The 12,769-nt window shown below is 42.1% G+C and overlaps 1 protein-coding gene across 1 annotated transcript in view; it reads right to left on the minus strand.

The window, feature by feature from the left end:
- large1 (LARGE xylosyl- and glucuronyltransferase 1) overlaps positions 1–12,769 on the minus strand; it is a 181,839-nt gene that overhangs the window by 75,651 nt on the left and 93,419 nt on the right. The window contains exons 5-6 of the mRNA XM_032504892.1: positions 1,679–1,802; positions 879–1,050 (exon numbers count right to left, since the gene is read on the minus strand). Coding sequence (XP_032360783.1) covers positions 879–1,050; positions 1,679–1,802 — 296 coding nt within the window. The remainder of the gene's footprint in view (positions 1–878; positions 1,051–1,678; positions 1,803–12,769) is intronic.

The raw sequence follows: 12,769 nt of genomic DNA on the forward strand, positions 1-12,769 counted from the left end.
GACTTTTGGTGTTTTGAAATGCGCCTCCACATTTAATGTTTTATTATTAACGTTAGATGTGTGACAGCAGCCAGGGATTCATCTTCTTTCTCAAGCTCACACAACTATTTTTCTTTATAGTGCAAGCAATGTAGTTCATGGACAGATGGAGAGCTACTCCTCCAGGCTTATTTCAGAAACACCACCTGACATACATATTGATTCAACAAACAAACAAACAAACTGCTATAACAGACCTTTAGCCTGACTCTATAATGTTTACGTTCAGGTTATTTTATTTGTACCTTTAGGTAATTTTGTTGTGCAGTTAAAAAGTGCAGCGCATCTGTGACACATAGTTTTAGACATCACAAACAACATACACTGGGACCATGAATTACAATACAATAAGACAATAAATAAAACGCACATTGTGTTACCCTTCCTGATTGCTTCTTTTCCAACTGTGGTCGGACTCAGGGGTGAACACTCAGGGGTGACTCAAGTTTTACACGTTAAATTAATAACATAACATAACATAACATAATGTTGAGGTTAAAATCCCATTTCTGGTGAGTAAATGAATGACTTAAACCTATTCCAAAAACTCTGCTCCGGTTGCATCTACAAATCACACACACACACACACACACACACACACACACACACACACACACACACACACACACACACACACACACACACACACACACACACGCGTTCAATAGAATAAAACTAAAGTTTTATGGGAAACATTGAAAATTGTAATTTGCTTAAATTATTGCGCAAATAACCATTATCAGTTTCAAGACAAAACTACTAGTAACTGCCATATTGGTCAAACCCTTGGTAAAATATGAATGATTATACAGTGAAATTGAAAATAGGAGCTGTATTACCTTTGAACTTGTGGAAGACAGCCCAGAGTTCAGCAATGTCAGTGGCAAATGTGATGTCTGTGTCCAGGACAATGACTCGCTGCAGGTCGGACGGCAGCGTCTTAGTGAGCACCAGCTTCATCAGGCCATAGATTCCAGAGTAATGTTTGTTGGGGATCCATGACACCTCAGACTGAAACACCAAACCAAGCAGGGTTGGGATCATTTGCTGTGAAATTGTCTGAATTTTATTTTATGTGTACCATATATAAAATCGTTGGATCAAGCTCTCTGTGGTCAGTCTAGCTATTATAAAGGCTATGCCGATTTTTGGTTTCTAATGGGGCATCATTTAAGTATAGCATATTTTGGGTTTAATGCGGCAACATAATATAATTTAGGTGTATGCTGTCTAATTAGGGTATAATCGAGTTTGTTTTATGTCCAATAAAGATCACATTATTTGTGGTCTAATTTTCTATCTTCATATCCAATCTTATTAATGTACCAATTACAGCATACTTTCTGTCTAATGATGGTATAACTGTTAATTTACTGTCTAATAAAGACCACATTATTTATTTATTTTATATTTTATTTCTAGACCTAATTTGATAGAAATTTTGGCTTATTATGGCTCAATAATGTACCGTAAAATAAAGTGTGACCCAGCATCCTTAAAAGATGGTTAACAGAGCTAATAACTTCTCCAAAAAATTAAAGAAGGTGGCACTACAGGATAGCGAGCAAAGTTGAATGCAGGTTGGAGTATTTCTGAGGAAATCTGGGACTAAATGAGGTGAAGAGGTTGTGTTGTTCACCTTCAACTCATCTGCATCGTAGAAGTCGACCTTGACAGCAGGGACCATCCAGGTATGGAACAGAGAGGACAGGATCTGCTGAGCAATGGAGTCTGTGATGAAATGGAAATGTAGTGGGTTCCGCCTGTGGACACACACAAACACACATACCCAAAAGTAATAAGCTACTGTATATGTTCTATCACAGCAATATTCAGATTCACATATACTAATCTTTAACAAGTTCACACAGGGAGTTTTTACTTCACTAGGCCCAATATGTCTATTCCATACAATTTGGAAAATTCTGGGAGGGTTAACTGGAAAAGAAAACAATTAAGACAAACAACATTGATCTGCCCAGGGACTGAAGATAACCAATTTTGCTAAATCTGGCCTATTTACGCCATATTTAGGTTAACTGAAGTGGATTCTCAATGTGAAATAAATGAATAAATGAATAACTATGAAATCAGAAATTTCTAAACAAGCACAACTGTCCAAGTTTCATCAGCCTAATAACTACCAAATTAGAAATATCTATATATCTATCTTAGAAAGCTTTGAAAGCTAGGTGCTGGAACACAAAAGTGAATAATCAATTTGATAGTTTATTGCCACACAATGAAAGTTTTAGGCAGCGTCCTTTCTCAGTATGCACACAAGCAATTACAATCAATACTACACACACAAGTAGGTTTAATTATAGAACCGATACTGCATAGGTGGAATAAATCATCTACAACTAGCACATCAATCCCAACTGAGGGAACCACAACCAATCCAGATCAGGGTTAGTAAACACAAACCAAAACGATAGTTACGTAGGTAACTCCAGATTCTATGAGTATAAAAGTTCATAAGGCCCGCAATATGATGGCAGTAGTTCAATGAGTAATGGGAATTGTGCGTGATTGACCCTGTAAGGGACGCCCAAGGGAGGACCGTATGCGGGGAAAAAAAATAATGCATGCAACGAAGTGACATGATTATCTCTGTGCATGTAACATGATATGACAATGTATGACATTAAGAACTGCGTCTCACAAAAATACTCCAAAAACAGGAGAGGTGAGACAGCAGAGCAAGGTTGCTGCGGCACCACTTATGTGGCATAGAAATGCCTGGAAGTAACATGGTTATGAATCTAGAAGAAACTGCGTCTCACAATGGGCCTAAAACAGGCGAGGTGAAGACAGCAAGGTGTGACTGCAGCGGCACGCACTAGGTGTGCGTGAGATTGGTAACAATCGGGCATCCGCTTCTTGTCCTCATAACGCACATCAAACGCAGCATTACACGTTGTTGATTGTGTACCGAACCGAACGGGACATGGAAGGTTCAGACATATCTCGCACATAGAAGCGGATGAAAGGGCACGGAGAAGCCCAGGAGGCTGCCGCGCAGATGTCCATGCCTTTAAATAGAGCCACAAGCTCCGACAGAGCCCTCATAGAATGCCCTCGGAGCTGCGTAACAGCCTCGCACAGCCAGTGAGACAGACGTTGTTTTGAGAGGGCTGACCCTCAAGAGTGTTCTCTATAATGCACAACCAGCTGTTGTGTTTTTCTGATTTGCCGTGTGTAAAATGAGACAGAGCAATCACCGGACACAACCGGTGGGAAGCCACCTCCGCATCGTTGACATGAAGAGGGGGGAAAAAAAACCTTGAGGGAAAAAACACCCTCAGCCGAAAATAACTAGTTAGAGTCTTTGTGTGAAGGAGGGATTTGGCTGTAAGGTGGTTGTGCTCCCGTCCCCTCTAATGGAGAGGCATGACGGAGAAACCGACAGTGCACATAAATCACTCACTCTTTTCGCTGACGAGAAGCGCTGTTTTAGCGACAGCATTCTGAAAGAAGACTGTGCCAGAGGCTCACAGGGGGGCTTCCCCAGAACCCGGAGCACCAGAGCTAGGTCCCCCTGGAGGGTGAGGGGGCGAACAGCCGGTTTTTGAGGCCTAACCCCCTTCAGAAAATGATTCATCAGGGGATAGGCAAAAACTGTCCTCTCACCCTAGCCCTCTTGGCAGGATGAGAGGGCTGCTGCGTATGCTTTGACTGTCGATGGAGCCAAATCACTATCCACCAGAGTTTGGAGATACGTCAACACGAGAGGCATGGGACACGATGTGGGACCCGCGTCCCTCTTTGTGCGCCAGCGCTGGAAGGCAGACCAGCGCCCTGCGTGGTAGAAAGGGCTCTGGAGCCCTGGATGGTGCGCACCACAGCAAGGGGGAAAGCCTAATCTCTGTAAGCGTTCACGCTCAGCAACCAGTCCCACAGCCTCTGGGTTATCACCGGGGGATGACAGATTGCGCCGTTGAGCTGCAACAGTGCGTCTCCCTACGACGGAATTTGCTAGGGGGGAGCCACCAGCAGCTAAACGAGGGTTGGAAACCAGGAAGCGCTCGTGCGCTCCGGTGCCAGCAGAGCCATTGACAGATTCTCCTTCTGGATGCCCTCCATGAGGCAAGGGATTGGAGGGACTGGAGGAAAAGCATATAGAGGGTGTTTTGGGCCAGGGCTGGTGGGAGAAGGCGTCTACACCAAGGGGAGGATTGTCCCGCACACTCAAGGAAAACCCCAGAGTACACTGTGGGAATTCTCGTGGAGCGAACAGATCCACCTGTGCTTCCCCAAACCTGCTCCATAACATTTGAACAATAGTGGGATTTGATCTCCACTCGTTGTGGGAACCCCACCCCCCTTCAACATCAGGTCGGCCGCACGTTTCAAAAATCTCGTGATATACACTGTTTTGAGAGACGGCAGGTGACTGTTTATGTGGGGGAGTGGGGTAGGAGGCCAGTCCCCTCCCACCAACTGTGAGACTCGCACATCCCCCCCTCGCACATCCCCCCCAGCCAGTGAGGGACATGTCTGTGTACACCGTCACATATGGCGTCACTCTGCCCCGGGGAACCCCGGGAGACAGGGTCCGGGGATTCCTCCAGTAGTCTACGCTAGGTCTGACCGGAGGTAATGAGGGATGAACAGAATTCGCCATTTGTGACGAATGTGATCGAGTCGTTGGGAAAACCTTTGGACTTTCCTCATGTGGAAGAGACCCAAGGGAACCACCGTGTGTGCCGCATTTTGCCCAAGAGCCGCATCACTTACAGCGATGACACTGCCGTGTGTGGCCTGAAGCGGGACAACAGAGAGGTCAGGGAGTCCTGTCTTGGTGTTGACAACCTGGCCCTCATGGTGATTGACTTTATGTCCACGCCCGGATGACCTATCGATTGACTCTGATGCCTCTATTCTATAGCGGCTGGAGCGCCGTTTCCATGCACTTGGAAGAGATGCGGGGGGGGTAGTGAGTACCCGAACGGCAGCCGGTTGAACTGGAAATGGGCCCCTTGGAAAGAGAACCGCAGGGGTTTCCTGTGCCCGGGAATGATTTTGACGTGAAAGTAAGCTTCTTTCAGATACACAGACGTAAACCATTCGTGGTGGCGCACACATTTCAACACGTGCCTAATGGTGAGCATGTGGATAAAGGGCGATAAAGGCATGATGTATCGATTGAACTGTGACAGGTAAAGGATGAGACGCAGTCCTCCTGACTCCTTTGGTGAGAAGCGAGAGTAAAAATCCCTCGTTCTCCTCCAATGGAGGAACGCGGGAAATGGCTCCAGGATGTCGCCGGGTTTCCGTCTGTCTGCCCCGCTGCCATTTCCGTCCCCGCTAAATAAATAAGCAGAGAAAAATAATGTTGGTATCTTAAACTGAATAAAACTAAAATCTTTAAGAAAAATTAAAACCAAACTACATAATCAGGCCTAGGAAACCACGCAGAAAATAAAAAAATAAAACTCAAACATGGATGCAAATCATTTCTGTTTAGTTTTTTACAGAAATAGAACAGACTTAACGCTGGCACCCCAGGAGATGGATCTATGCCTACAGTTACCTCCTATCAAACACTAGTAGTACAGAGATTAAACATTCAACATCCTTGCTATTTTGACAGAACAACTATCCATTTTGTCTGCATATGTAGCTACATACATTCGAGGCACCTGCCATACACCTTGCCCAACCAAAACTACTGTAGAAAGGAACTTTAATCTATAAAGACAACCTTTCTGAACAATTAGCACACAAATGCTTCTCTGAAAACTAACAAACTAAATTTGAATATCTACATAGTACGTCAGAATTTATTCATTAACAGAGATGAAGGAGCAGTGTGTAGGATTTTGTGGCATCTAGCAATGAGGTTTCTAACCCCTCCCTTTTCAAGCATTCACCATACGGTGGCCTTCAGGTAATTTAAAAGCGTAAGTGGCCCTCTCTAAAGCCAGTGTTTGGTTTGTCCATTCTGGGCTACTGTAGAAACATGGTGGTGCAACCGAAATCACCTACTACATTCTGCAGACGACTGCAGTATGCAGTATCTGCGTGCGTCAGTAATTTGAAACAGTGAAATCGTTTTATTCTGCTATGCGTTTTTGTCACATTCTTGCGACGTGTCTGGGGTTATTCCCTGTTCTGGGCAGGTGTACGATTTTTCAGGGCCGGAGGGGGCGTTTTCAGCCCGGGTATTTGGGTAAAGCACGACCCACTTTTTCCTTGATGGTGGCCATTGGATGTTAAAGCAACAGTTTAGCTTCTAAAATGTTTTTGTTTTTATTATTAATTGGTTCATCATTTACTTTACAAAAGAAGGAAGAGAAGCATTTAGATGTTTCCCGCTCTTCCACAAAGAGGCATATTGAACTCATTTTACAGTTCAAGTCACAGTGGTCTGCAGTTCACAGTTACATTGCGGATAGCACCAAAAGCTTCTAAAGCATCAGTAACCACCTCAGCAGAGCACTGGTGTTAGCCATTTTATCGATATCAGTGTTGTTGCTTATAGTCAAGAGGATTTCCTTCTTTATGCACATTAACGTGACAGCTCCACGTTGTTCTGACTACATGGGGTTCGTAGCCTATTCTTCAAATAATTTTAAGTGAAGAAGCTTCTCTCACATGCTACTTGCGTGATGGACAATTTAACAGAATCTATATGCTATCCAATACATGGTATGCATCAAGGTGGGGGTTATACTGCAAGAGTATTAAATGGACCCAAATGGCACAATTTTGCAGGAGGAACAGATCCTGCTTTTAAGCTCCTTCTCTGGTTCTTTCATCATGGCAATCCACCACTGTCTTGGTGACATTCCTGTGTCCTGACAATCTAAAATCAAAATAGGATTCAAGTCTGTCCCACTGGTAAGCCAGGCTAGGCAGCTCAGTTTCTAACGTGCTAACAGTAGCTCTGTCATTAAACCTAATTTCCTGGAGTGCTGATTTAGGGAGCCCGGACCTCGGGCAGCCAATTCCACATGCCATTTTGCATAAAATAGTGTTAACTTCTAGTACGCAGGCATATAACTGGTGGTAGTGTGCCCTTCACGGTCTGTTCATCTTCTCACGTCTTCAGAGTAATATTGTGCGGGGTTTTAAAAAGTAAAAAAATAAATGGTTACATAAATATATAAATGGTTACATAAATACATAAATGAATGACTGAATAAATAAATACATGTCTTAATAAATGACTAGACCTAAACAATAATTAATTCTAAAAAAACTCTCTAATGCTGAGATTTGTTGGCATTACTTTGCCACCGGACTGGTGTGCCATGATTACTTTTGTCTTTAATTTGCAGGCAAGATTTCACTCCAGAGTTCCAAAGACTGTACATTTTATAATGCTTATGTTCGATAAACCTTTGCATATCTGCAAACAAGTCTCTCCTGATTGAAATGTAGCTCAGCATTTATTGTTGCAGGAAGAACACTTAACACTTAATTACTGCTCTCTTCCTAAATCCAATCAGCTGTTGGAGACGTTCACCTTCCTATTAAACTAAGAATCGGCCATGAATTCCAAGGGCCAATCACAGCATCTCAATTTTGCTTTAAATCTGTTTCTCTCCCTGCTGCTGTCAGCTGTCATTTCAGGCAAAGCGTGCAACCTTCCTCCTCCCCTTCCACCTCCAGTCATTGCCACCCAAAGGCATCCTGGATCTTCCTCCTGCTGGACGCTCCATCGACTCCTTTGGTCTGGTCTTCGAGCTCCTTTGCCGCCATCTCCAGTGTCTACACTCCATCGGATGGATTGTCTTTACCCCTTTTAAAAATGATTTTATAACAATGGAGTCTAACCTTCAAAGACTGTACATTTTATTATGCTTATGTTCAATAAATCTTTGCATATCTGTGAACAAGTTCCTCCTGATTGAAATAGAGGTGGATTGGAAACAAGGGAAGAGAGAGAGAGGAGTAGGGCTGATGATTCCTGGTCGCTTGGTTGGTTGATATTCACTTTCTCCAGCATCCCTATCTTCTCTAACGCAAGCGGCCCATGGGACCATGTGTGCTTGAACTTTCAGACAGATCCCTGACTTCAAATAAAGCATTGAAGAAGTTTTCAAAGAAAGGTCAACCAAGATCATCTTATCAATCTCTTTGTTCGACTCACCAAAAGTTGGAGCTTAAGAACCTATTTCAGCACCTTTTCAGTCACCGTCTGGTGGTGACCTGATAGTCTAGTAGCCAACTAGGTGAACCCGGAAATGTTGAGTACACCAAAGTTTTATTGCATAAGTGTGAAGTATGGGTCCCTAGTATACAGAAACTGCTGGATGCTAATTTGCATATGTTGAGCAATTTGCATAATTAGCATAATTAGCATTATTAGCTTAATCGTCCAGTTTGACCACATCTTTTGCACTGTATGGCCAATTTCTACAATATGTGAGTGGTTTTAGAGGTTTTAGAGGATGCTGATTTCTTTTCTGGCATTTTCAGATTTCAAAGAGCTAATTTTAGTACTTTTTGTGATTTATTTTGGTAAGTTCCGATTACTTTCAGGCATAATTATAGGTTATTTTATGGTAAACACAATCTTACATTACAGTAAACATGAGTGTTCTTGTGAATGTTGATGCATTGTTTTCAGGGTGTAGTTAAGATAAATCCCCTCCTGACACTTTTGAATATCCAATGCTTTAGGATGAATGATGGATCTTTGTTTGGCTGAATGTTATGCATTTCTGGAGGAAAAAGCTGCAGGTATTTGAAATAACTTCTTCTGATCTTGCAACTGTACGATACATATTAATGGGGTAGCTATTTAAGACACCCAATGACATGACATCACCTAAGCCCCTCATCATGTGTGATAAACAAACTATGTACAAATATACACTTTATATATGCCATACCAGACAGACCCTGTAAGTTGCTAGGGCAACGTCCAAATGGCTGCCCATGTTGGTCCCCACGTCGCAAGATCCAACAAGACCCAGTTAAAACTCCGCCGAGTCTGGCCCAACCGAGTCACCCCACCAGACGTAAGGCTAACCAAGAGACTTGAATCCTGGGTGGCACAATCAGTTCCTCTCCTTCATTTAGACCCATATTATTGTCCATCCAAATAAGGTGATATCCACAGCTGGTGGATCAGGCTGGTCTGCTGCTTTCCATAGCAGTGCCTGAGGGGACACGTCTTCCATGAAGGCAAGGAGTGACTTCGGTGCTGGGGGCCTTTGGCGCTTTTCGGTAAATTCCATACCTGGTTGCATTCAAGGTTACAAAGTTCCTCTGATTGTACAGAGCCAGAAAGAACGCCCTTGTTGCTTTTGTGATCTGTAACGTTGGGGCTTCTGCCTCTCCAATGCAGTGGAGAAGCTTACCAGAACAACTCTTTGGCCTTGAGTGCAGACACCTTCCCCTTCCCACAGGATATGAGGTGGAATCACATCCCAAAATAGCATGCATGGCCAGAGTGGAACCACATTGATCACTCAGTTTTCTCTGCAATTGCATTTATGCTGAGAACTGTGCCATTCCATCTGTAGGTTTATGATGCCACCCTTCAAACACCTTTAAACCTAAGCAAAGACATCTGTGTCACACTGAAAATTGTGAACAGTTGAAGCCCCATGTCTGACAACATGTAAGTTATAAGTGATATATCCCCTCATCAAAGTGGCAATGCTGTCAGCTTAAACTGACCATCATGATATTACTTCCTCCCTTGAAAGTAACAGGATTTTGCTCGCCTTTGTTTGTTGTGCTTTTTTTTTTAAGACTTTGTCTCGACTAGGTAAGGTGTACCCAATGAGAGCTTGTCTCTGTGGGGGCTCTGTCCTGCTCTTCTATGTCTCTCATGGTCCTTTGCAGACACCTGCAAATATTGTCAAAGATGACAAATGTTGGGTGTCGTACAATTAAGCCAACGTCCCTGCTGGCTGCAAGATCTGCCACTGTCCTAACGATGGCCAAACCACGATAAATGAGCGGGACGAAATGACAGCATCGGGTGGCTGGGGATGGCAGACTGGAACCATAAATTTAGCTAAAGACCGGTTACCCTCCACCGGTAAATTATGCTAATTTAGCTAACAGCTTTTATTGCTAACCGACATTTTTGATTCACCTAAAAACGTTATTCAAACAAAACCCTAGGAAAAGCAGCTCCAGCTAATTAAGACTTTACGTAATAATAAAGACAAGTATTGAGTGATTGGATTTTAATGACACAAGTAAAGTAGAACTGACGTAACAGCGTTATATATTTCAACAGTTTGAGGGTTTTGAGGGTCTTTTACATGCTGTTCAGCTGGTGGTTATCTGAATTAGCTGTCACTAAACTAACGTTAGCTTTCCAGTGTGGGTGAACAGACTTTCTTTAACTATCTACGGAACAGATTGTTCAGTATCGAAAAGGTCATAAATATGCGTTCATCATAAATACATCTGCGCGTGCGTTAACATCTTGCACATGCGCAGGACAGATCATGTACCGACAAGCTCTATTGCAGAACACGCAACTTAAGTTATGTTGTACCAAAATTATCGTTCCTTAAAGTTTTGGTGGTTTGGATTAGCTTGTTCGATTTGGCTATGAGTTAATAACGCCGCGTTCTGTTTAAAAAGACAGGCTATTTGGGAAACTACTTCCTTTTAATGATTAATTTCCATACATTTTAATGTTTCAACTACTTTAAAACTAGACTATGCTCCCTTGCTTTACAACATACTTATTACAACTTCAACAGCTACTGCCACTTTATTTGCATGAAAACAGACCGGACCTCAAAAATGCAACAAACTTAGGTTATCAAAATTCACATCAAAGAGCAGAGTTGAAATGTGGATTATAGGTTTAACTGAAATGCCTAAACGTTTGTCCCAAGTTAAAAAAATGTGTTTAAATTAATCCAAATTTGTTGTAGAATTACCCTTTTGAAGTCTGAAAATGCCAGAATAGAATTCAGCATCCTCTAAAACCTATTAAACTACTCCAATATTGTAAAACTGATTGCACTGTGCAAAATCTATTGCAATTTTGGCCGATTCTGCAATTATGCTAATTTTACTAATTAACAAAGATCCATCATTTATCCTAAAGCATTGGATATTCAAAAGTGTCAGGAGGGGATTATCTTAACTACACCCTGAAACAATGCATCAACATTCCCAAGAGCACTCATGATTCGGTAAGATTGGTTTACCATAAAATAACCTATAATTATGCCTGAAAGTAATTGAAATTACCAAATAAATCACAAAAAGTACTAAATTACTCCTTTGAAATCTGAAAATGCCAGAAAGAAATCGCATCCTCTAAAACCTCTAAAACCACTCACTATTGTAGAAAAAGGCCATACATGCAAAATGGTGGTCAAAATGGGCGTTAAGCAATAAAGCTAATTATCAAATTGCTCAACATATGCAAATTAGCATCCAACATTTTCCGTATAAGGGAACCCATACTTTTACACTTATGCAATAAACTTTGTGTACTCAACATTTCCGGGTTCACAATGGGCTCTATGGGGTGGCACTAGACTATGAAGCTTCACCTGCTGCTACAGAGAGAGAGAGAGACAGAAGCTTAGCGGAGTTGCTCCGAGGGAACTAGCCAGCTGAAAAAATGAGTTTCTCAGGCCCTCTAAAACCACCACAGCCACCCACCGTCGGGACGATTCCCATAGGCAGTGACTCCATCCATTCATACATCTATCCATTCGTCCATCCATTCCTCCTTTTGATTAGAACTTACTAAGCTTACTTTGCTTACTTGTTTAACAGGGTTGGTGTTCTCTGGGTTTAGTAGGGCATATTTAGGGAATAGTAGTATATTCTCCCTTCTTAAATCTCAGCAGCTGTGCCTACTTTTTCTCTCCAAATACCTTGTATATTGTTCATGTATTAACCCTCTGTTTAGTCTTAATTCATTAAGAACTGGAACGTGCCTTTGTGTTTTTGAATTATATGTTGCAACTGCAACTTTAGCCTAGATGTCTTATTCCTTTAAACATTGAGATGTGTAACTCATAAACTTGACTTACTTTCCATATTAATTGAATTGTGATGTACAAAATGTGTAAGCTTTGCTATGTCTTCTGTACTGTAACTTATGTCACTCATGGCTGACCACCAGACCCGCCCACACATTGAGTTTAGAGACCTGCATTTATTTTGACAGGTTATGTTACAATATCACCTTCACACACATTACTTGTTTGGTAAGCTTCACGTTGGCTCACATTTGTAATTATTTTTGGTGATATACTCCACGTTCAGGGTTATGCCCTGGCTAAATGACCTGGCTAGTGTAAGTCTAGCCCAAGTTGGCAACACTGTGCGTATGTGTGTCAGGTGCCTGCATGTGAGTGACGACGCAAAATTCATATATATAGACAATATTTCAAATGTAGCTTCTTTTATTAGGGGATTGAGGAGAACATTTACATTCCTCAAAGTATTGTATCAATTACAAAACTAAGGTATCTTATAGGCCAGCCTTGACTTGTAAAATGAGTGCCCTTTTAATATAGCAAATATGATGGCCAAACACATATTCCATTCATTCAAGAAGCAAGATGTTCTCAATAAGTGTATCTTATGCTTATGGTATTTTTACAGGAACTTTTAGGACCCATCTACGATTCCATCGGTTCATGAAGACATGTGATATGATTGAAAGCTCCAGGACAAGCAAGCAATTGGAGCTTGAGTGGAGATTTCTTAGTCAACTACAGTATAAACTGTAGCTTGAGTGTAGCCGTGGGGCTGGGAAAGTAGACATAGAAGAGTG

This window comes from Etheostoma spectabile, chromosome 23 (genome assembly GCF_008692095.1).
Source record: "Etheostoma spectabile isolate EspeVRDwgs_2016 chromosome 23, UIUC_Espe_1.0, whole genome shotgun sequence".
In the NCBI taxonomy this organism is placed as follows: domain Eukaryota; kingdom Metazoa; phylum Chordata; class Actinopteri; order Perciformes; family Percidae; genus Etheostoma; species Etheostoma spectabile.